At 37.0% G+C, this 20,135-nt stretch overlaps 3 protein-coding genes and 2 long non-coding RNA genes across 7 annotated transcripts; all 5 read left to right on the plus strand.

Moving 5' to 3' along the window:
• The first annotated feature begins 1,426 nt into the window (after positions 1 to 1,426).
• LOC138213696 (asialoglycoprotein receptor 1-like) lies at positions 1,427 to 3,371 on the plus strand. The gene is made up of 5 exons (XM_069174940.1): positions 1,427 to 1,453; positions 2,367 to 2,673; positions 2,764 to 2,930; positions 3,059 to 3,171; positions 3,248 to 3,371. The coding sequence occupies exons 1-5, from the start codon at positions 1,427 to 1,429 to the stop codon at positions 3,369 to 3,371; spliced, it is 738 nt and encodes a 245-aa protein (XP_069031041.1).
• A 1,001-nt stretch (positions 3,372 to 4,372) lies between these two features.
• On the plus strand, positions 4,373 to 6,639 carry LOC138213726 (uncharacterized). Its single transcript, XR_011179550.1, has 2 exons — positions 4,373 to 4,647; positions 5,029 to 6,639. It is a non-coding gene; the product is annotated as an uncharacterized lncRNA (long non-coding RNA).
• A 4,167-nt stretch (positions 6,640 to 10,806) lies between these two features.
• LOC138213749 (dromaiocalcin-1-like) lies at positions 10,807 to 12,299 on the plus strand. The gene is made up of 4 exons (XM_069175001.1): positions 10,807 to 11,145; positions 11,236 to 11,402; positions 11,531 to 11,643; positions 11,720 to 12,299. The coding sequence occupies exons 1-4, from the start codon at positions 10,845 to 10,847 to the stop codon at positions 11,841 to 11,843; spliced, it is 705 nt and encodes a 234-aa protein (XP_069031102.1). The 5' UTR covers positions 10,807 to 10,844; the 3' UTR covers positions 11,844 to 12,299.
• Positions 12,300 to 12,842: 543 nt separating this feature from the next.
• Positions 12,843 to 13,973, plus strand: LOC138213740 (uncharacterized). Its single transcript, XR_011179557.1, has 2 exons — positions 12,843 to 13,117; positions 13,482 to 13,973. It is a non-coding gene; the product is annotated as an uncharacterized lncRNA (long non-coding RNA).
• Positions 13,974 to 14,950: 977 nt separating this feature from the next.
• LOC138213757 (C-type lectin domain family 12 member B-like) lies at positions 14,951 to 19,641 on the plus strand. 3 transcript variants are annotated; one of them, XM_069175010.1, is made up of 6 exons: positions 14,951 to 15,097; positions 16,226 to 16,492; positions 16,666 to 16,884; positions 16,975 to 17,141; positions 17,269 to 17,381; positions 17,458 to 17,730. In XM_069175010.1, exons 2-6 carry the CDS (start codon positions 16,378 to 16,380, stop codon positions 17,579 to 17,581), a joined length of 738 nt encoding a protein of 245 aa, XP_069031111.1. In that variant the 5' UTR covers positions 14,951 to 15,097; positions 16,226 to 16,377; the 3' UTR covers positions 17,582 to 17,730. The 3 variants fall into 3 exon arrangements, with proteins under 3 accessions (XP_069031111.1, XP_069031110.1, XP_069031109.1); XM_069175009.1 differs by lacking the exon at positions 14,951 to 15,097 and adding an exon at positions 19,499 to 19,641 and having other exon boundaries at positions 16,129 to 16,492; positions 17,458 to 17,595; XM_069175008.1 differs by lacking the exon at positions 14,951 to 15,097 and having other exon boundaries at positions 16,129 to 16,492.
• The last annotated feature ends 494 nt before the right edge of the window (positions 19,642 to 20,135 follow it).

Below are 20,135 nucleotides of genomic sequence, written 5' to 3' on the forward strand. Positions count from 1 at the left end.
CTTATTATCTCCACTATTGTAATGCAGGTGCGTTAGAAGTAGTTGGAGACTCACTGTCTGCTGCCTCTGGTGTCCAGTTTGACTCCTGTGTTACAGCTCAAGGGGACAAGCTTCATTTATATGCATCTGTATGTTTCACTCATTGGACAAATAAATTCTGATTCTATTGTGTTTTCCCAAAGCAGGCTGCTCCATCCAGCAGAGAGACAGAGTACCAGTGGGACATCATGCATAAAGTCTCCGAGAGGTTGGATGTCAGACGGACCACTTAGTGGGGAAAAGAACTGCAGCCACAGGACTGTCCTACAGGACACTGAACACCTCCCAGTGAGTGGGCGGAGCTTCAGCTCCTTCAGGACACGCCCCCCCAGTCTCAGAGCAGAGAAGACTGATGATTTTCTCACGATTTCAAAGCCTACTTTAATATACTTGTCGGTGTTTTTTTCATTCAAATTTGGATGGGTAGTTAACAACCCATACTTCTGTGGTGTGATGAACTTAAAACTCATTTTCATTTCTACTTTACAGCATCTTTAAGTAAAGGACCTGAATACTTCTTCCAGCACTGATGAACTGCAGCAGCCTGAGAAGATGCTGCAGACACACTGTGTGAGTTCAAACTATTTATAAATAAGACTTCTCATCACAACTGGGCATTAGTTTCTCAGCAAACACCAACTGTCGCAACTTCAAAACAGAACTAAAACCCACATGCTTCTCTATCAAGATTAAAACTGGTATTTTAAACTTTGTACATGATTCAGACTTACTTTAAAAAGTCCAGACGTTCCTCTATCTGCAAGGAGAGTAAACATTTCTCACGCTTTTCACCGACACTCTTTTGTGTAGCAGAATCATATTTCTGTAATGCATGATGCCTTTTTAAAGCACAACAACACAGTGTAACTTTGGCAGTAAATACATTTGAAGAGTTTAAAAAAAAAATCCTTTTCATCTTTACATTTATTTCCATGATTTTTCCAGGCTGCCGAGCACATTGGGAGTGATTCTATAAATACGGACTAATTTGCTGCAGATATTTAAACATTTGTGTTTGATCGGTGTCGTTGGAGATCAGCGTGTGGATGTGTTCTGTGTCTGAATTTTAAATGGCAGTCCATCCAGGCTGGTCAGCTTACCTGAATTCAGACATTTATTCAATCATCATTGGTCAGAAAAACAACATGTAACACAATCATATTACTGATCGAGTTCTGATTAGATGAAATAAAAAACTGTATATTTTAGAAGTAAAATTCAACAGAGAAAACTTCCCCTCACAACAACTGACCACAAGTTTTAAAATAGAGACTCAACTTCAAAAACCCACAAACTTCCCTGTAAAGTTTAACGTCACTGCACCAGCGTTTCCATTTCAGCCTTCATATGCAGCTCGATCGCTGGTGAACTTGATGCTTTTTCCAGGATGAACAGAAAAACACAGACGCTGACGGTCAATTTTAGAAATCCAAATGTTTCTTTCTCTGCAGGTAGGATGCTTTCTGACAGATTCAAACTTCACAAGCGTCTCATCTTTTGTGAAGCAGAATCTTATTTCATTCATTTTCATAATGATGAGCATAACGACACTTTGATCAAATTAATTTCAGATGTCACGATTGACTTTATGTTCTAATTTGTATCATGATTTTCTCAGTCTGCTGATTCTGGAAATAATGTTTAATTTACTGCAGATCTTTGAGAACTTATGTTTGATTTGTTTCAGAGGAACTTGAGGAAGGTGACTATGAAAATGCAGCAGTTTGTACTGTGGGCAAACGAACAGCCACTGCAGGTTATTAACACAATTTACTGCTGAACTATTATAACAGCAGATTGAACTGTTTTAAAGTTTCATGTTGATTCGTTTCAGCTAAAAAAAAAATTACTTTTTCTTTCAGACAAGAAGTCTCCCTTTTTCACTCATTCTTTTCCAACAATAGCAGTGAGTTGGTTGATACTGTTTGTTTTTGTGGGCCTTCGAATATATTGTAAGTATAACTCAAAAGTAAACAAATATTTCGATGTCGTTATTGTGAAATAATTCTGAACAAAGATGCATTTTATCTGACTTTAGCTGTTTTGAGTGAATTTTGTATGAATCAATGGGGGAAGCTGTGAAATATTGAAAGATGGCTTAACACATTGTGAGTGTTGGTCTTTTTGTGGGTTTTTTGTTGTTCTCTGAAATAGAAAAAACACAATCTTAGCTTGTGGCTCCCAAAAGGCTGGCAAACCTGAAGTACAACAGACAGGAAGCAGTTTTGATCTGTGATAAAATAACAAAAGCAAAATGAACAATACCAAAACTGCTTACTCTCCCTTAAGAAGCTCATTTTCATTTTACGGTTGCTACATTAAGTCAGGAAAACAACGAAAATACTCTTCTGGAACTGAATCGCAACCTGACAAACCTCAACAACAACTTAAGTGAGGACTACACCAATCTGACAGTCCAGTTTGACAACCTGACACGAGCCAATGCTGTCTTAGAGAGCAAAGTCACAAATCTCACGGCAGAAAAGATGAACCTCACGATGCAAAACCAGAAGCTGGAGATGGAGAAGAGAAACCTTACAAATCAAATAAAGGACATGGAGGCAAAGGGGAATGAGCTCAACATCAGTCGAGCTCAGTGGATCATTGATGCCTACTGTCCCAAAAAAGATGGTGGTATGTTGGGATCCCATTATTCACAAAAATATTGAATCCTGATATAACGAGACAGTAAAGTTCTTTATTAGTTGATCTCTGTTGTTTCAGGAAGACAGTGTAAATTTTGTCAGCCAGGCTGGAATCTGATCCAGTCCAGTTGCCTTTTGGTTTTGGACTACCAGACTTCTACCAATCGGAAAACCTGGGAAGAAGCTCGAGAAAACTGCACAATTAGGAGTTCTGATTTGGTGGTTGTAGATAATGCAGAAGAAAAGGTAATGACAGCTTATATTAAATGAAAATGTATTTTCTGAAGATCTGAACACACGCTGAGTCTGTTGGTCACAGTGAGTTTATTAAAGTAAGTAAATATCTCTGATCCCTTTTCCTCTGTTGTCCTCAGAAATATGTCAGTGGTAAGAGCTGGGGAAATTCAGGAAACGAAGGGTACTGGATTGGACTGAAAGCTGATGGTGGAAAATGGAAGTGGGTCGGTGGAAGTGATCTGGCTGACAGGTAAGAGACACATTTCTAAACACTTTGAATGATAAAATCTTGACTCTGGATACAACTGATGTTTTTGTTTCCTCAGCTCCTGGACAGAAAACCCGACTGATGGTCACTGTGCAATTTCTGTAAAAAATGAAGGATGGAAATCAGTGAACTGTTATGACAGGAACAGATTGATCTGTGAACAGAAGTCTTTGTCTGTTTGAGTCAAACTTCAGAAGATAACTTGATAGTCTGCAAAGATTAATCTTACGTAAGATAATGCCAACTCGCTTAATAACGTGAAAATGTGAAGATTTCTATTAATATCACATTTAATATGTTTGTAAAAACCAAAACATAGAAGTAAAATTAAAGTGTGCTACTATTAACAGCTGTCTGTTTTGGTACTTTGTGTACGTATTTGGAAAAAACAAAAACAAACACCGATATAATGTGTTAATTTAGATATCAGAAAATATTTGTTTCCTGTCTGTAATTTTTAACACTGTTGCAGCTGATTGGCCAACAGAGGGCGCTGCATTACTTCTCAACAAAATGCTTCCAAAGCTGTTTTCTTCAACATTTGTATTCTGATGTAAATAAGTCTTCACACGTTGAGGCAGCAGATAATGTTAGATATCTATTTAGAAGAAAATGCATGTTTTTATCCTGTTATGTTGAATAAAAATGTTAAAATGAACAACAATATTTCTGTTTTCTTTTTTTTTTTTCTAATCTCTCAAAACATTCTCGTTAAAAATGTCATTAAGTTTTGATAAAGTCAGGATGAACTGCATTCTTCAGGATGATATAACAAGTTCAATCAGTATGAGGCAGGAACAGATCTGGTCTCAGTATGTTCACCACGTTTGGACCTCATTAATCAATCACACCGTCGACATCAGATCCAACAAATCTCCAGATTACAACAGGAAGTTCAATTTATCAGCCAAGTACATATTGTGTGTTTTACAAAGAGGGATTTCATGTTTGAATATCTTTTTCAGTGCTGTTACCTAAAATGCTGATCAAGTCAAAACCTGTTTTGCACTAATTTTTCTTCCTGGTCATCAAAAAGGATCAGTGGTCACTGTACACCGGGGGTCCTGGATTTGAGGGTGATGGAAGCTCTTCTCTGTCGAGGTCACGTGTTCTCCCATGTTCACTTAACCCGGGTAACTTTCAGTCGCCCAATTTACAGACGTTCCCTAAACGTCTCACCAAACCAGCTGGTGGTCTGAACGTAGCAGAGCCCTTAGCCCCCCCTCCCACTCTCTGAACCACGCACTCACCTACCGGAGACCCCGCAGCTAAGACAGGTGCAGGAGGCAGACAAGATTTGGAGCAAAGTCAGATATTTTGAGATTCCCAAGAGATATCGAGTGAATTTAACAGTATTGTAAGTGAGTTACATGCTGAGCTGCAGCGGAGCTGTCGAGGGAGAAGTTCTCACCGGGACGAACTCCGTCGGGCGTTTCTTCAATGAAGTGGATTATCCAGGTGAGTTGCTACCTGAGGTTATCTTGTTAACTAAGTTTGTGTCAGAGAATTGGGAGTAATTTACTTTGAGGAACATAGCGAAGCAAAACCAGCCAGGATAACAACATTTTGGATGATGTGAATGAAGCACATAACTGTGTGTGTGTGTGTGTGTGTGTGTGTGTGTGTGTGTTGAATTTTTGTTAAAGTTACTGTATATGTTGTAAAAGTATGTTGATTGCCAAGTGTATTGTTTGAAATTGAGGCAAAATGAGATAATTTAGTCACAAGTGTTTAAAGTTGTGAAAGTTTTGTGTAAATCTAATGTGATGGAAAAAGAGGAAACTCTGACTATATGATGATGTTCTGCACACTTGTGTACAGGCTGTTTTTTTTTTTTAGGGATTCATCAAGTGACTACGAGCTGCTTCATCTGCTATCCTGTCTGGATCTTCACTGAGAAATATAAAGGATCCAATTTTATTGGCACTTTGTTTTCTGAGATCTCAGAGTTGTTTTGGATTCAAACAAACAACCGGAAATCCGTTGGAAGAGACTAATGGTGAACTGTTGAACGTTAAGGAACTTCCAAAGATATAAATGAGACCTACTTTGACTGACAACTGTAAAGGACTAAAACAGACTATTAAGATCTAACAACTGAATTATTTTGGGTTTAACAGAGTTCAGAGGTTTATACCTGATTTGAGTGATTATTTGTCATAATATGCAATTCAATGGTTGTTTATCCAATTTTTGTTACAGTTATTTGATTTAAGTGGAATTCATTTTATTGTTAAGAGATGAAGTTGAGTTAATGTGAGATTTAAAGGTATTGTTCAAGTGAAATGGTTTAAATAATTCTGTAAATATATTCCCTCATCATTGAATCATTGGTTGTGTGTGTGCTTTGTGGGCTGGAGGTCTCATTGCTCTTGTATAGAGTTGCTACCACCAATGTCCTTACCCAACCGGGTAATTGAAATGAAGTGAACTGTAACCAAGGTAACCTGAAAAAAGCTTGGCCTGAACTGTTAAAGAACCTCAGATACTGATGTTACATAGATAGTAGTGCCAGGGTTAGCATCATAGATTACCCTTTAGTAAAAGATTACGTGCTGCAACAGCAAGGGTTACATTCACATGTGTCTGCAGGTGAGTCAGTTTGTCTGCGTGTTGATGCTGTTCTTTTCCTGCCTGTTATGCAGTGCATGCTGGGATAAACTCTGATGATCAAAGTCACTTGCATTTGATAAAAGACGGTGGTGGAATGTAACCAAGTACATTTACTCAAATACTTAAGTACAAATTTGAGATACATGTACTTTTACTTTAGTATTTCCTGTTGTGAAGCTTCATTGTTCTATTCGACCACATATCAGAGGTTTGACAGCTTTAGTTACTTTTAAGATTACAATTTTTCATACCCTTCTTGTCCAGTGAAAACCATGTCTCTCCAAATTTTGGTGAATCGAATTGGAACTTTTCAGAAAAAGTGAAGGATTATATGTTCCTACTTCTAAATAAACTATTTAAAAAAAAAACACATCGTCACAAAGCTGAAAACAGGGATGTTTTTCTCAGATTGTTGTTTTTAGAGATGAGTGGTTCTCACAGGACAGCGGTACCACAAACACATGATGACACACTAACAGGGAGTCTTTTCTAAACTGTTACTGTTTGATATGTTAAGTAAATTTAACTGTTAATACTCATGTTTTTACTAATGCAAGGTTTTGAATGTAGGATTTTTACCTGTCGTGAAGTAGATACACGTTGTGTTGGTACTTTTACTTAAGTAAAGGACCTGAATACTTCTTCCAGCACTGATGAACTGCAGCAGCCTGAGAAGATGCTGCAGACACACTGTGTGAGTTCAAACTATTTATAGTGAAGACTTCTTATCACAACTGAGCATTAGTTTCTCACCTAACACCAACTGTCGCACCTTCAAAACAGAACTAAAAACCACATCCTTCTCTATCAAGATTAAAAATGTTATTTTAAACTTTGTACATGACTCAGACTTACTTTAAAAAGTCCAGACGTTCCTCTATCTGCAAGGAGAGTAAACATTTCGCGAGCTTTTCACCGACACTCTTTTGTGTAGCAGAATCATATTTCTGTAATGCATGATGCCTTTTTAAAGCACAACAACACAGTGTAACTTTGGCATTAAATACATTTGAAGAGTAAAAAAAAAAATCCTTTTCATCTTTACATTTATTACCATGATTTTTCCAGGCTGCCGAGCACATTGGGAGTGATTCTATAAATACGGACTAATTTGCTGCAGATATTTAAACATTTGTGTTTGATCGGTGCCGTTGGAGATCAGCGTGTGGATGTGTTCTGTGTCTGAATTTTAAATGGCAGTCCATCCAGGCTGGTCAGCTTACCTGAATTCAGACATTTATTCAATCATCATTGGTCAGAAAAACAACATGTAACACAATCATATTACTGATCGAGTTCTGATTAGAGGAAACAAAGAAACTGTATATTTTTAGATGGAAAAGGACAAATTAGAAAACTTCCCCTCACAACAACTGACCACAAGTTTTGAAATAGAGGCTCAACATAGAAACAGACCCAAAAAAACACAAACTTCCCTGTAAAGTTTAACATCACTGCAACAGCGTTTCCATTTCATATATTCTGGATAGAAAACCCGACTGTTGGTCACTGTGCAATTTCTGTAAAAAATGAAGGATGGAAATCAGTGAACTGTAACAACAGGAACAATTGGATCTGTGAAAAGAAGGTTTGTCTGTTTGAGTCAAACTTCAGAAGGTAACATGATAGTTTGAAAAGATTAATTACATTTAAGATAATGCCAACTGGCTTAATAATGTCAAAATGTGTAGATTTCAAGTAATATCACCTTTAATATTTTTGTATAAACAAAAACTTAGATGTAAACTTAGTGTGCAACTTTTAACAGCTGTTTATGTACTTTTTATGCATATTTGGAAAAAAAAACAAATGCAGATCTAATGTCTGAATAGATATTAGAAAATATTTGTTTCCTGTATAATGTTTTAAATTCTTGCTACTGATTGGCCAACAAAAAACTACTTCTCAACAAAATGCTTCCAAATCTGTTTTCTTCAACATTTGTATTCTGATGTAAATAAGTCTTCACACGTTGAGGCAGCAGATAATGTTAGATATCTATTTAGAAGAAAATGCATATTTTTATCCTGTTATGTTGAATAAAAATGTTAAACTGAACAATATTTCTGTTTTCTATTTTTTTTCTAATATCTCAAAACATTCTCATTAAAAATGTCAGTAAGTTTTGATAAAGTCAGGATGAACTGCATTCTTCAGGATGATATGACAAGTTCAATCAGTATGAGGCAGGAACAAATCTGGTCTCAGTATGTTCACCACGTTTGGACCTCATTAATCAATCACACCGTCGACATCAGCTCCAACAAATCTCCATATTACAACAGGAAGTTCAGTTTATCAGCCAAGCACATATTGTGTGTTTTACAAAGAGGGATTTCATGTTTGAATATCTTTTTCATTGCTGTTACCTAAAATGCTGATCAAGTCAAAACCTGGTTTGCACTAATTTTTCTTCCTGGTCATCAAAAAGGATCAGTGGTCACTGTACACCGGTGTTTTACACAAAACCAAGAAAACATCCAAAGTCCTAGTTACATATTAGTAATGTTGTTATACCATGTTATATACTCATTGTAATAATATATTTTATATCAAGCTGATTATGGAACAGGAACACAGTGTTGGCTTGAAGTTTATTTCTGGACTGTTGTGCATACAAATGACTTTCTCAGGAAAAGCAGACGTTGGTATATTTCAAAACTGTGAGAGACAGATTCACCTCAACAGAGGAAACAACCACTTCTCTTCTTATGAGTCACTGTGGCTCAATTACAGTGGTACTTCTTTGACTACAAGTCGGATAGACTCAACAGAAAGGTTGTAGCGATGGCGGAGGACGTTAACTACGCTTCAGTTGTATTCAAAAATAAGAACCGATCCCGACCGGAAGGTAAGTCAACTTTTAAAAGTACAGAGCGACTAGAAAAGATATTCTCAGACTTTGGCTTTAGAACAGAGTCTTTGTTTACGTGACCCTCCTCATATTAAATATTAATTTATTGTACTGGTGTAGGAGCAGGTTACATATTTAGCTAACTTAACCAAGCAGTTTGTCATTGTTGTTGGTTTTTTTTTATCTCATTGTTGATTATAGTGAACTGTTAATATTTAACCACTGTACACTATTTTAACTTTTAACCTTTCAGCTAAAAACGAAGAGGAAACTGTGTACGATGAAGTGAAGGTGAAAAAGAACTCAACCGAACAAAGTCCAGACACAAATGGTAAGTTGTAAAAGAACACAAAAACAAAACACAGGTGAGTCTGAGAACATTTGGTGCTGATATCGGCTTTGTGAAGTCAAACAGACAAACAAACAAACAGACAAACACGTGTAAAACTTCTGACTGACCGCCACGTTGTGGAATAATTGTTGTTTGTAATAAAATGGTTTATTTAAATCAGCAGAAATCATTTAAGAAAAGTCAAAAATGTATGATTGTGTAGTAGTTGATTTGGTATACATTCAGTCAGGCAAGCTCCAAAATATGTGTTTGGACGGGTCACAATCTGTAAACTTTAGTGAACCCTTATCGACCGGAAACCCAAAATACGATTGAAACATGATTTAAGAGTTTTACAAATGTTCTTATAAATATATATTTTTAAGATTATCACCTTTAATTGAATGACAACTGATGACTATATTTTCAACATCTATCAATTCTTATTATATCTGAAGGACAGATTACTTAGCAAAAAACTAAACAAACAATGAGACGCTTAAATACGTTACAGCGTTATATTAGTCGATATTACTGGGTTGGCCTCATAGGAATGGAGGCTATGTCCACTTCTGCCTACAACCTGGTTCATCTGTAGCACAATGTCTGAAAGAATTGATAACAAACATTTGAGAAATTGTAAATCTTTCCTTTTAGTCTCCCACGTGAACATTAATAATACATAATGGCCATGAAGCGTTTCCTTTCTCGTGTTTTTCTGTTACAAAACATTGTTTTGTGTAAAAATGCAATCTCATGTTGAATTTAAGTTAATTTGAGGTTTTCACAGTCTGATTTAAAAGTTGTTATACTTCCTGTTTCTAACTTATTAAGTTTAAAATACCTTCTTTGGCGATGGCAAGGTAAAGAGGAAATGTTGGACTGAAAAAGACTGTAACTTTGGTTACCCACATTATTTCATGAGCTCCGACTTCTAAAGCCACGTATTTATATGTTTGTCTATCCGATTCCTGCCAGACAAGAAAGCAGACGGACGACGTCGCCACTATCGGCTCTTGGCTTGTTGCTTGGCGACTTTCTGTGTCATTTTGCTGTTGGGCATCATAGCAATCTGTGTCTACGGTAAGTATGTAAAACAGACAGTCCATGCACGAACTTAGACACAAGGCAAACCCTTATAGAATAATATTTCTTCTGTTACCATCATGTGATATCAGATTGTTTTACATACCATAAGTTTCTGCTTCTAGTTTTCTAAATCTGTTAAGAACAAAGTGAATTACTCGACACAATAATTCATGGTCAAATGTATGAAGATAGTATAACAGGTTTTTTTTATACAATATATATTTTCAGTACTGTGTAACCAATAATTGCACATTTTGCCTTAATAATAGCCATGTAATTCACCATGTTGGGAAACATCAGGCCAAATAATAAATCTACACCTGCTGTTGGGTTTCTTGGTAACAGGGAAAAGTTTAGAAAATGAAATCATTTGCTGAAAAAAACAAAAATCTACAAAATATTTACCATTGAATGTTGTTTCAGTCATTTTTACTTAAAACTACATTGTTCAACTGTTTTGAGTGAATTTTGTATGAACCAATGGGGGAAGCTGTGAAATATTGAAAGATGGCTTAACACATTGTGAGTGTTGGTCTTTTTGTGGCTTTTTTGTTGTTCAAAGAAATAGAAAAAACACAATCTTAGCTTATAGCTCCCAAAAGGCTGGCAAACCTGAAGTACAACAGACAGGAAGCAGCTTTGATCTGTGATGAAATAACAAAAGCAAAATGAATAATACCAAAACTGCTTACTTTCCCTTAACAAGCTAATTTTCATTTTGCAGTTGCTACATTAAGTCATGAAAACAACGAAAATACTCTTCTGGGAATGAATCGCAACCTGACAAACCTCAACAACAACTTAAGGGAGGACTACACCAATCTGACAGTCCAGTTTGACAACCTGACACGAGCCTTTGCTGTCTTAGAGCGCAATGTCATAAATCTTACTGCAGAAACGATGAACCTCACGAAGCAAAACCAGAAGCTGGAGACACAAAATCAGGAGCTGGAGATGGAGAAGAGAAACCTTACAAATCAAATAAACGACATGGAGGCAAAGGGGAATGAGCTCAACATCAGTCGAGCTCAGTGGAGCATTGATGCCTACTGTCCCAGAAAAGATGGCGGTATGTTGGGATCCAATTAGTTATAAAAATATCGAATCTTGATATAACGAGACAGTAAAGTTGTTTATTAGTTGATCTCTGTTATTTCAGGAAGAAAGTGTAAATCTTGTCAGCTGGGCTGGAATCAGTTCAAGTCCAGTTGCTATGTGTTTTTGGACTACCAGACTTCTACCGATCGGAAAACCTGGGAAGAAGCTCGAGAAAACTGCACAACAAGGAGTTCTGATTTGGTGGTTGTAGATAATGCAGAAGAAAAGGTAATGACAGCATATTGAAAATGAAAATGTATTTTCTGAAGATCTGAACACACGCTGAGTCTGTTGGTCACAGTGAGTTTATTAAAGTAAGTAAATATCTCTGATCCATTTTACTCTGTTGTCCTCAGAAATATGTCAGTGATAACAGCTATAACCGTCCAGAAAACGAAGGGTACTGGATTGGACTGAAAGCTGATGGTAGAAAATGGAAGTGGGTCGATGGAAGTGATCTGGCTAACAGGTAAGAGACGCATTTCTAAACACTTTGAATGATAAAATCTTGACTCTGGATCTAACTGATGTTTTTGTTTCCTCAGCTCCTGGATAGAAAACCCGACTGATGGTCACTGTGTAATTTCTCGCCAAACACAAGGATGGAAATCAGTGAACTGTAACAACAGGAATAATTGGATCTGTGAACAGAAGGCTTTGTCTGTTTGAGTCAAACTTCAGAAAGTAACTTGATAGTCTGCAAAGATTAATCTTATGTAAGATAATGCCAACTGGTTTAATAATTTCAAAATATAAAGATTTCTTGAAATATCACATTTAATATTTTTGTAAAAACCAAAACATAGAAGTAAAATTAAAGTGTGCTACTTTTAACAGCTGTTTGTTTAAGGTATTTTGTGTACGTATTTGAAAAAAATAAAAACAAAAACAGATATTATGTATTAATTTCGATATTAGAAAATATTTGTTTCTTGTGTAATTTTTAACACTGTTGCCGGTGATTGGCCAACAGAGGGCGCTGCATTACTTCTCAACAAAATGCTTCCAAAGCTGTTTTCTTCAACATTTGTATTCTGATGTAAATAAGTCTTCACACGTTGAGGCAGCAGATAATGTTAGATATCTATTTAGGAGAGCATGCATGTTTTTATCCTGTTATGTTGAATAAAAATGTTAAAATGAACAACAATATTTTTGTTTTCTTGTTTTTTTCTAATCTCTCTCAAAACTTCTCATTAAAAATGTCAGTATGTTTTGATAAAGTCAGGATGAACTGCATTCTTCAGGATGATATAACAAGTTCAATCAGTATGAGGCAGGAACAGATCTGGTCTCAGTATGTTCACCACGTTTGGACCTCATTAATCAATCACACCGTCGACATCAGCTCCAACAAATCTCCAGATTACAACAGGAAGTTCAATTTATCAGCCAAGTACATATTGTGTGTTTTACAAAGAGGGATTTCATGTTTGAATATCTTTTTCAGTGCTGTTACCTAAAATGCTGATCAAGTCAAAACCTGTTTTGCACAACTTTTTCTTCCTGGTGATCAAAAAGGATCAGTGGTCACTGTACACCGGGGGTCCTGGATTTGAGGGTGATGGAAGCTCTTCTCGGTCGGGGTCACGTGTTCTCCCTTTTTCACGTAACCCGGGTAACATTCAGTTCCCCAATTTACAGACGTTCCCTAAACGTCTCACCAAACCAGCTGGTGGTCTGAACGTAGCAGAGCCCTTAGCCCCCCCTCCCACTCTCTGAACCACGCACTCACCTACCGGAGACCCCGCAGCTAAGACAGGTGCAGGAGGCAGACAAGATTTGGAGCAAAGTCAGATATTTTGAGATTCCCAAGAGATATCGAGTGAATTTAACAGTATTGTAAGTGAGTTACATGCTGAGCTGCAGCGGAGCTGTCGAGGGAGAAGTTCTCACCGGGACGAACTCCGTCGGGCGTTTCTTCAATGAAGTGGATTATCCAGGTGAGTTGCTACCTGAGGTTATCTTGTTAACTCAGTTTGTGTCAGAGAGTTGGGAGTAATTTACTTTGAGGAACACAGCGAAGCAAAACCAGCCAGGATAACAACATTTTGGATGTTGTGAATGAAGCACATAACTCTGTGTGTGTGTGTGTGTGTTGAATTTTTGTTAAAGTTACTGTATATGTTGTAAAAGTATGTTGATTGCCAAGTGTATTGTTTGAAATTGAGGCAAAATGAGATAATTTAGTCACAAGTGTTTAAAGTTGTGAAAGTTTTGTGTAAATCTAATGTGATGGAAAAAGAGGAAACTCTGACTATATGATGATGTTCTGCACACTTGTGTACAGGCTGTTTTTTTTTTTAGGGATTCATCAAGTGACTACGAGCTGCTTCATCTGCTATCCTGTCTGGATCTTCACCGAGAAATATAAAGGATCCAGTTTTATTGGCACTTTGTTTTCTGAGATCTCAGAGTTGTTTTGGATTCAAACAAACAACCAGAAATCCGTTGGAAGAGACTAATGGTGAACTGTTGAACGTTAAGGAACTTCCAAAGATATAAATGAGACCTACTTTGACTGACAACTGTAAAGGACTAAAACAGACTATTAAGATCTAACAACTGAATTATTTTGGGTTTAACAGAGTTCAGAGGTTTATACCTGATTTTAGTGACATTATTTGTCATAATATGCAATTCAATGGTTGTTTATCCAATTTTTGTTACACAGTTATTTGAGTTAAGTGGAATTCATTTTGTTGTTAAGAGCTGAAGTTGAGTTAATGTGAGATTTAAAGGTATTGTTCAAGTGAAATGGTTTAAATAATTCTGTAAATATATTCCCTCATCATTGAATCATTGGTTGTGTTAATGCTTTGTGGGCTGGAGGTCTCATTGCTCTTGTATAGAGTTGCTACCACCAATGTCCTTACCCAACCGAGTAATTGAAATGAAGTTAACCGTAACCAAGGTAACCTGAAAAAAGCTTGGCCTGAACTGTTAAAGAACCTCAGATACTGATGTTACATAGATAGTAGTGCCAGGGTTAGCATCATAGATTACCCTTTAGTAAAAGATTACGTGCTGCAACAGCAAGGGTTACATTCACATGTGTCTGCAGGTGAGTCAGTTTATCTGCGTGTTGATGCTGTTCTTTTCCTGCCTGTTATGCAGTGCATGCTGGGATAAACTCTGATGATCAAAGTCACTTGCATTTGATAAAAGATGGTGGTGGAATGTTACCAAGTACATTTACTCAAATACTTAAGTACAAATTTGAGATACTTGTACTTTTACTTTAGTATTTCCTGTTGTGAAGCTTCATACTTCTATTCGACCACATCTCAGAGGTTTGACAGCTTTAGTTACTAGTTACTTTTAAGATTACAACTTTTCATACCCTTCTTGTCCAGTGAAAACCATGTCTCTCCAAATTTTGGTGAATCGAATTGGAACTTTTCAGAAAAAGTGAAGGATTATATGTTCCTACTTCTAAATAAACTATTTAAAAAAAAAAACACATCGTCACAAAACTGAAAACAGGGATGTTTTTCTCGGATTGTTGTTTTTAGAGATGAGTGGTTCTCACAGGACAGAAGTACTACAAACACAAGATGACTATATAGAATATAACGCATAACTGTACGTTAAATTGCTGAACAGTCAAGTGGTACAAATTAGTTTAACTTTAAATAACAGCAGCATTAAAAATGCACATTGATAGAACAGTAATATTAATCCAAACCCATCATAAAACACTAACAGGGAATCTTTTCTAAACTGTTACTGTTTGATATGTTAAGTAAATTTAACTGTTAATACTCATGTTTTTACTAAAGCAATGTTTTGAATGTAGGATTTTTACCTGTCGTGAAGTAGATACACGTTGTGTTGCTACTTTTACATAAGTAAAGGACCTGAATACTTCTTCCAGCACTGATGAACTGCAGCAGCCTGAGAAGATGCTGCAGACACACTGTGTGAGTTCAAACTATTAATAAATAAGACTTCTCATCACAACTGAGCGTTAGTTTCTCAGCAAACACCAACTGTCACACCTTCAAAACAGAACTAAAAACCACACGCTTCTATATCAAGATTAAAACTGGTATTTTAAACTTTGTACATGACTCAGACTTACTTTAAAAAGTCCAGATGTTCCTCTTTCTGCAAGGAGAGTAAACATTTCACGAGCTTTTCACCGACACTCTTTTGTGTAGCAGAATCATATTTCTGTAATGCATGATGCCTTTTTAAAGCACAACAACACAGTGTAACTTTGGCATTAAATACATTTGAAGAGTTAAAAAAAAAAATCCTTTTCATCTTTACATTTATTACCATGATTTTTCCAGGCTGCCGAGCACATTGGGAGTGATTCTATAAATACGGACTAATTTGCTGCAGATATTTAAACATTTGTGTTTAATCGGTGCCGTTGGAGATCAGCGTGTGGATGTGTTCTGTGTCTGAATTTTAAATGGCAGTCCATCCAGGCTGGTCAGCTTACCTGAATTCAGACATTTATTCAATCATCATTGGTCAGAAAAACAACATGTAACACAATCATATTACTGATCGAGTTCTGCTTTGATGAAACAAAAAACTGTGTATTTTAGAAGTAAAATTCAACGGAGAAAACATCCCCTCACAACAACTGACCACAAGTTTTTAAAAAAAGGCTCAACTTCAAAACACACCCAAAAACCCACAAACTTCCTTGTAAAGTTTAACATCACTGCACCAGCGTTTCCATTTCAGCCTTCATATGCAGCTCGATCGCTGGTGAACTTGATGCTTTTTCCAGGATGAACAGAAAAACACAGACGCTGACGGTTAATTTTAGAAATCCAAATGTTTCTTTATCTGCAGGTAGGATGCTTTCTGACAGATTCAAACTTCACAAGCGTCTCATCTTTTGTGAAGCAGAATCTTATTTTATTTATTTTCATAATGATGAGCATAACGACACTTTGGTCAAATTAATTTCAGATGTCACGATTGACTTTATGTTTTAATTTGTATCATGATTTTCTCAGTCTGCTGATTCTGGAAATAATGTTTAATTTACTGCAGATCTTTGAGAACTTATGTTTGATTTGTTTCAGAGGAACTTGAGGAAGGTGACTTTGAAAATGCAGCAGTTTGTACTGTGGACAAAATAACAGCCACTGCAGGTTATTAACACAATTTACTGCACAAATATTATAACAGCAGATTGAACTTTTTTAAAGTTTCATGTTGATTTTTTTTCAGCTAAATGTTTTTGTTTATTTCTTTGTCAGACAAGAAGTCTTCCTCTTTCACTTATTCTTTTCCAACAATAGCAGTGAGTTGGTTGATACTGTTTGTTATTGTAGCCCTTCAAATATATTGTAAGTATAACTCATACGTAAACAAATATTTCTATGTCGTTATTGTGAAATAGTTCTGAACAAAGATGCATTTTATCTGACTTTCAGTTTAAGTCAAAGTTGTTTGATTTTTGTTAATTTGTTATCCAATATCAGCTCACTGCCAACTATCTTCCTGTACGTTTGACTTTAAGTTACCTCGGTCATTTCTGAAAACAACGCCAAGCTGACGGCAGAAAAGATGAACCTGGAGAAACAAAACCAGGAGCTGGAGACACAAAACCAGGAGCTGGAGATGGAGAATAGAAACCTTACAAATCAAATAAAGGACATGGAGGCAAAGGGGAATGAGCTCAACATCAGTCGAGCTCAGTGGAGCATTGATGCCTACTGTCCCAGAAAAGATGGTGGTGGTATGTTGGGATCCCATTAGTTATAAAAATATTGAATCTTGATATAACGAGACAGTAAAGTTGATTATTAGTTGATCTCTGTTATTTCAGCACGACATTGTAACTCTTGTCAGCCGGGCTGGAATCTGTTCCAGTCCAGTTGTTATGTGGTTTTAAACTATCAGTCTTCTACCGATCGGAAAACCTGGGAAGAAGCTCGAGAAAACTGCACAATAAGGAATTCTGATTTGGTGGTTGTAGATAATGCAGAAGAAAAGGTAATGACAGCATATATTAAATGAAAATGTATTTTCTGAAGATCTGAAAACACGCCGAGTCTGTTGGTCACAGTGAGTTTATTAAAGTAAGTAAATATCTCTGATCCTTTTCCTCTGTTGTCCTCAGACATATGTCCGTGATAACAGCTATAACCGTCCAGGAAACGAAGGGTACTGGATTGGACTGAAAGCTGATGGTGGAAAATGGAAGTGGGTCGATGGAAGTGATCTGGCTGACAGGTAAGAGACACATTTCTAAACACTTTGAATGATAAAATCTTGACTCTGGATCTAACTGATGTTTTGTTTTCCTCAGCTCCTGGACAGAAAACCCGACTGATGGTCACTGTGCAATTTCTGTAACTAACGATGGATGGAAATCAGTGAATTGCACCAACAGGAACAATTGGATCTGTGAACAGAAGTCTTTGTCTGTTTGAGTCAAATTCAGAAGGTAACTTGATAGTCTGCAAAGATTAATCTTATGTAAGATAATGCCAACTGGCTTAATAATGTCAAAATATGAAGATTTCTTGAAATATCACGTTTAATATTTTTGTAAAAACAAAAACTTAGAAGTAAAATTAAAGCGTGCTACTTTTAATAGCTGTTTGTTTAAGGTACTTTGTGTACATATTTGGAAAAAACAAAAACAAACACATATACAGTGGGTACGGAAAGTATTCAGACCCCTTTAAATTTTTCACTCTTTGTTTCATTGCAGCCATTTGCTAAAATCAAAAAAGTTCATTTTATTTCTCATTAATGTACACTCAGCACCCCATCTTGACAGAAAAAAACAGAAATGTAGAAATTTGTGCAAATTTATTAAAAAAGAAGAACTGAAATATCACATGGTCATAAGTATTCAGACCCTTTGCTGTGACACTCATATTTAACTCACATGCTGTCCATTTCTTCTGATCCTCCTTGAGATGGTTCTACTCCTTCATTGGAGTCCAGCTGTGTTTAATTAAACTGATTGGACTTGATTAGGAAAGGCACACACCTGTCTATATAAGACCTTACAGCTCACAGTGCATGTCAGAGCAAATGAGAATCATGAGGTCGAAGGAACTGTCCAAGGAGCTCAGAGACAGAATTGTGGCAAGGCACAGATCTGGCCAAGGTTACAAAATAATTTCTGCAGCACTCAAGGTTCCTAAGAGCACAGTGGCCTCCATAATCCTTAAATGGAAGAAGTTTGGTACGACCAGAACTCTTCCTAGACCTGGCCGTCCAGCTAAACTGAGCAATCGTGGGAGAAGAGCCTTGGTGAGAGAGGTAAAGAAGAACCCAAAGATCACTGTGGCTGAGCTCCAGAGATGCAGTAGGGAGATGGGAGAAAGTTCCACAAAGTCAACTATCACTGCAGCCCTCCACCAGTCGGGGCTTTATGGCAGAGTGGCCCGACGGAAGCCTCTCCTCAGTGCAAGACATATGAAAGCCCGCATAGAGTTTGCCAAAAAACACATGAAGGACTCCCAGACTATGAGAAATAACATTCTCTGGTCTGATGAGACCAAGATTGAACTTTTTGGCGTTAATTCTAAGTGGTATGTGTGGAGAAAACCAGGCACTGCTCATCACCTGCCCAATACAATCCCAACAGTGAAACATGGTGGTGGCAGCATCATGCTATGGGGGTGTTTTTCAGCTACAGGGATTGCAATTGAAGGAAAGATGAATGCGGCCAAGTACAGCGATATCCTGGAAGAAAACCTCTTCCAGAGTGCTCTGGACCTCAGACTGGGCCGAAGGTTCACCTTCCAACAAGACAATGACCCTAAGCACACAGCTAAAATAACAAAGGAGTGGCTTCGGAACAACTCTGTGACCATTCTTGACTGGCCCAGCCAGAGCCCTGACCTAAACCCAATTGAGCATCTCTGGAGAGACCTGAAAATGGCTGTCCACCAACGTTCACCATCCAACCTGACGGAACTGGAGAGGATCTGCAAGGAAGAATGGCAGAGGATCCCCAAATCCAGGTGTGAAAAGCTTGTTGCATCATTCCCAAGAAGACTCATGGCTGTACTAGCTCAAAAGGGTGCTTCTACTCAATACTGAGCAAAGGGTCTGAATACTTATGACCATGTGATATTTCAGTTTTTCTTTTTTAATAAATTTGCACAAATTTCTACATTTCTGTTTTTTTCTGTCAAGATGGGGTGCTGAGTGTACATTAATGAGAAATAAAATGAACTTTTTTGAGTTTAGCAAATGGCTGCAATGAAACAAAGAGTGAAAAATTTAAAGGGGTCTGAATACTTTCCGTACCCACTGTAATCTGTATTAGAAAATATTTGTTTCCTGTCTGTAATTTTTGACACTGTTGTTTTGTAATTGGCCAACAGAGGGCGCTGCATTACTTCTCAACAAAATGCTCCCAAAGCTGTTTTCTTCAACATTTGTATTCTGATGTAAATAAGTCTTCACAGGTTGAGGCAGCAGATAATGTTAGATATCTATTTAGAAGCAAATGCATGTTTTTATCCTGTTATGTTGAATAAAAATGTTAAACTGAACAACAATATTTCTGTTTTCTTTTTTTTTTTCTAATCTCAAAACATTCTCATTAAAAATGTCAGTAAGTTTTGATAAAGTCAGGATGAACTGCATTCTTCAGGATGATATAACAAGTTCAATCAGTATGAGGCAGGAACAGATCTGGTCTCAGTATGTTCACCTCGTTTGGACCTCATTAATCAATCACACCGTCGACATCAGGTCCAACAAATCTCCAGATTACAACAGGAAGTTCAATTTATCAGCCAAGCACATATTGTGTGTTTTACAAAGAGGGATTTCATGTTTGAATATCTTTTTCAGTGCTGTTACCTAAAATGCTGATCAAGTCAAAACCTGTTTTGCACTAATTTTTCTTCCTGGTCATCAAAAAGGATCAGTGGTCACTGTACACCGGGGGTCCTGGATTTGAGGGTGATGGAAGCTCTTCACCGTCGAGGTCACGTGTTCTCCCATGTTCACGTA

The sequence above is a fragment of the Embiotoca jacksoni genome, unplaced genomic scaffold (assembly GCF_022577435.1).
Source record: "Embiotoca jacksoni isolate LCO1_2020_lvr unplaced genomic scaffold, fEmbJac1.0.p SCAF_63, whole genome shotgun sequence".
Taxonomy (NCBI): Eukaryota; Metazoa; Chordata; class Actinopteri; family Embiotocidae; genus Embiotoca; species Embiotoca jacksoni.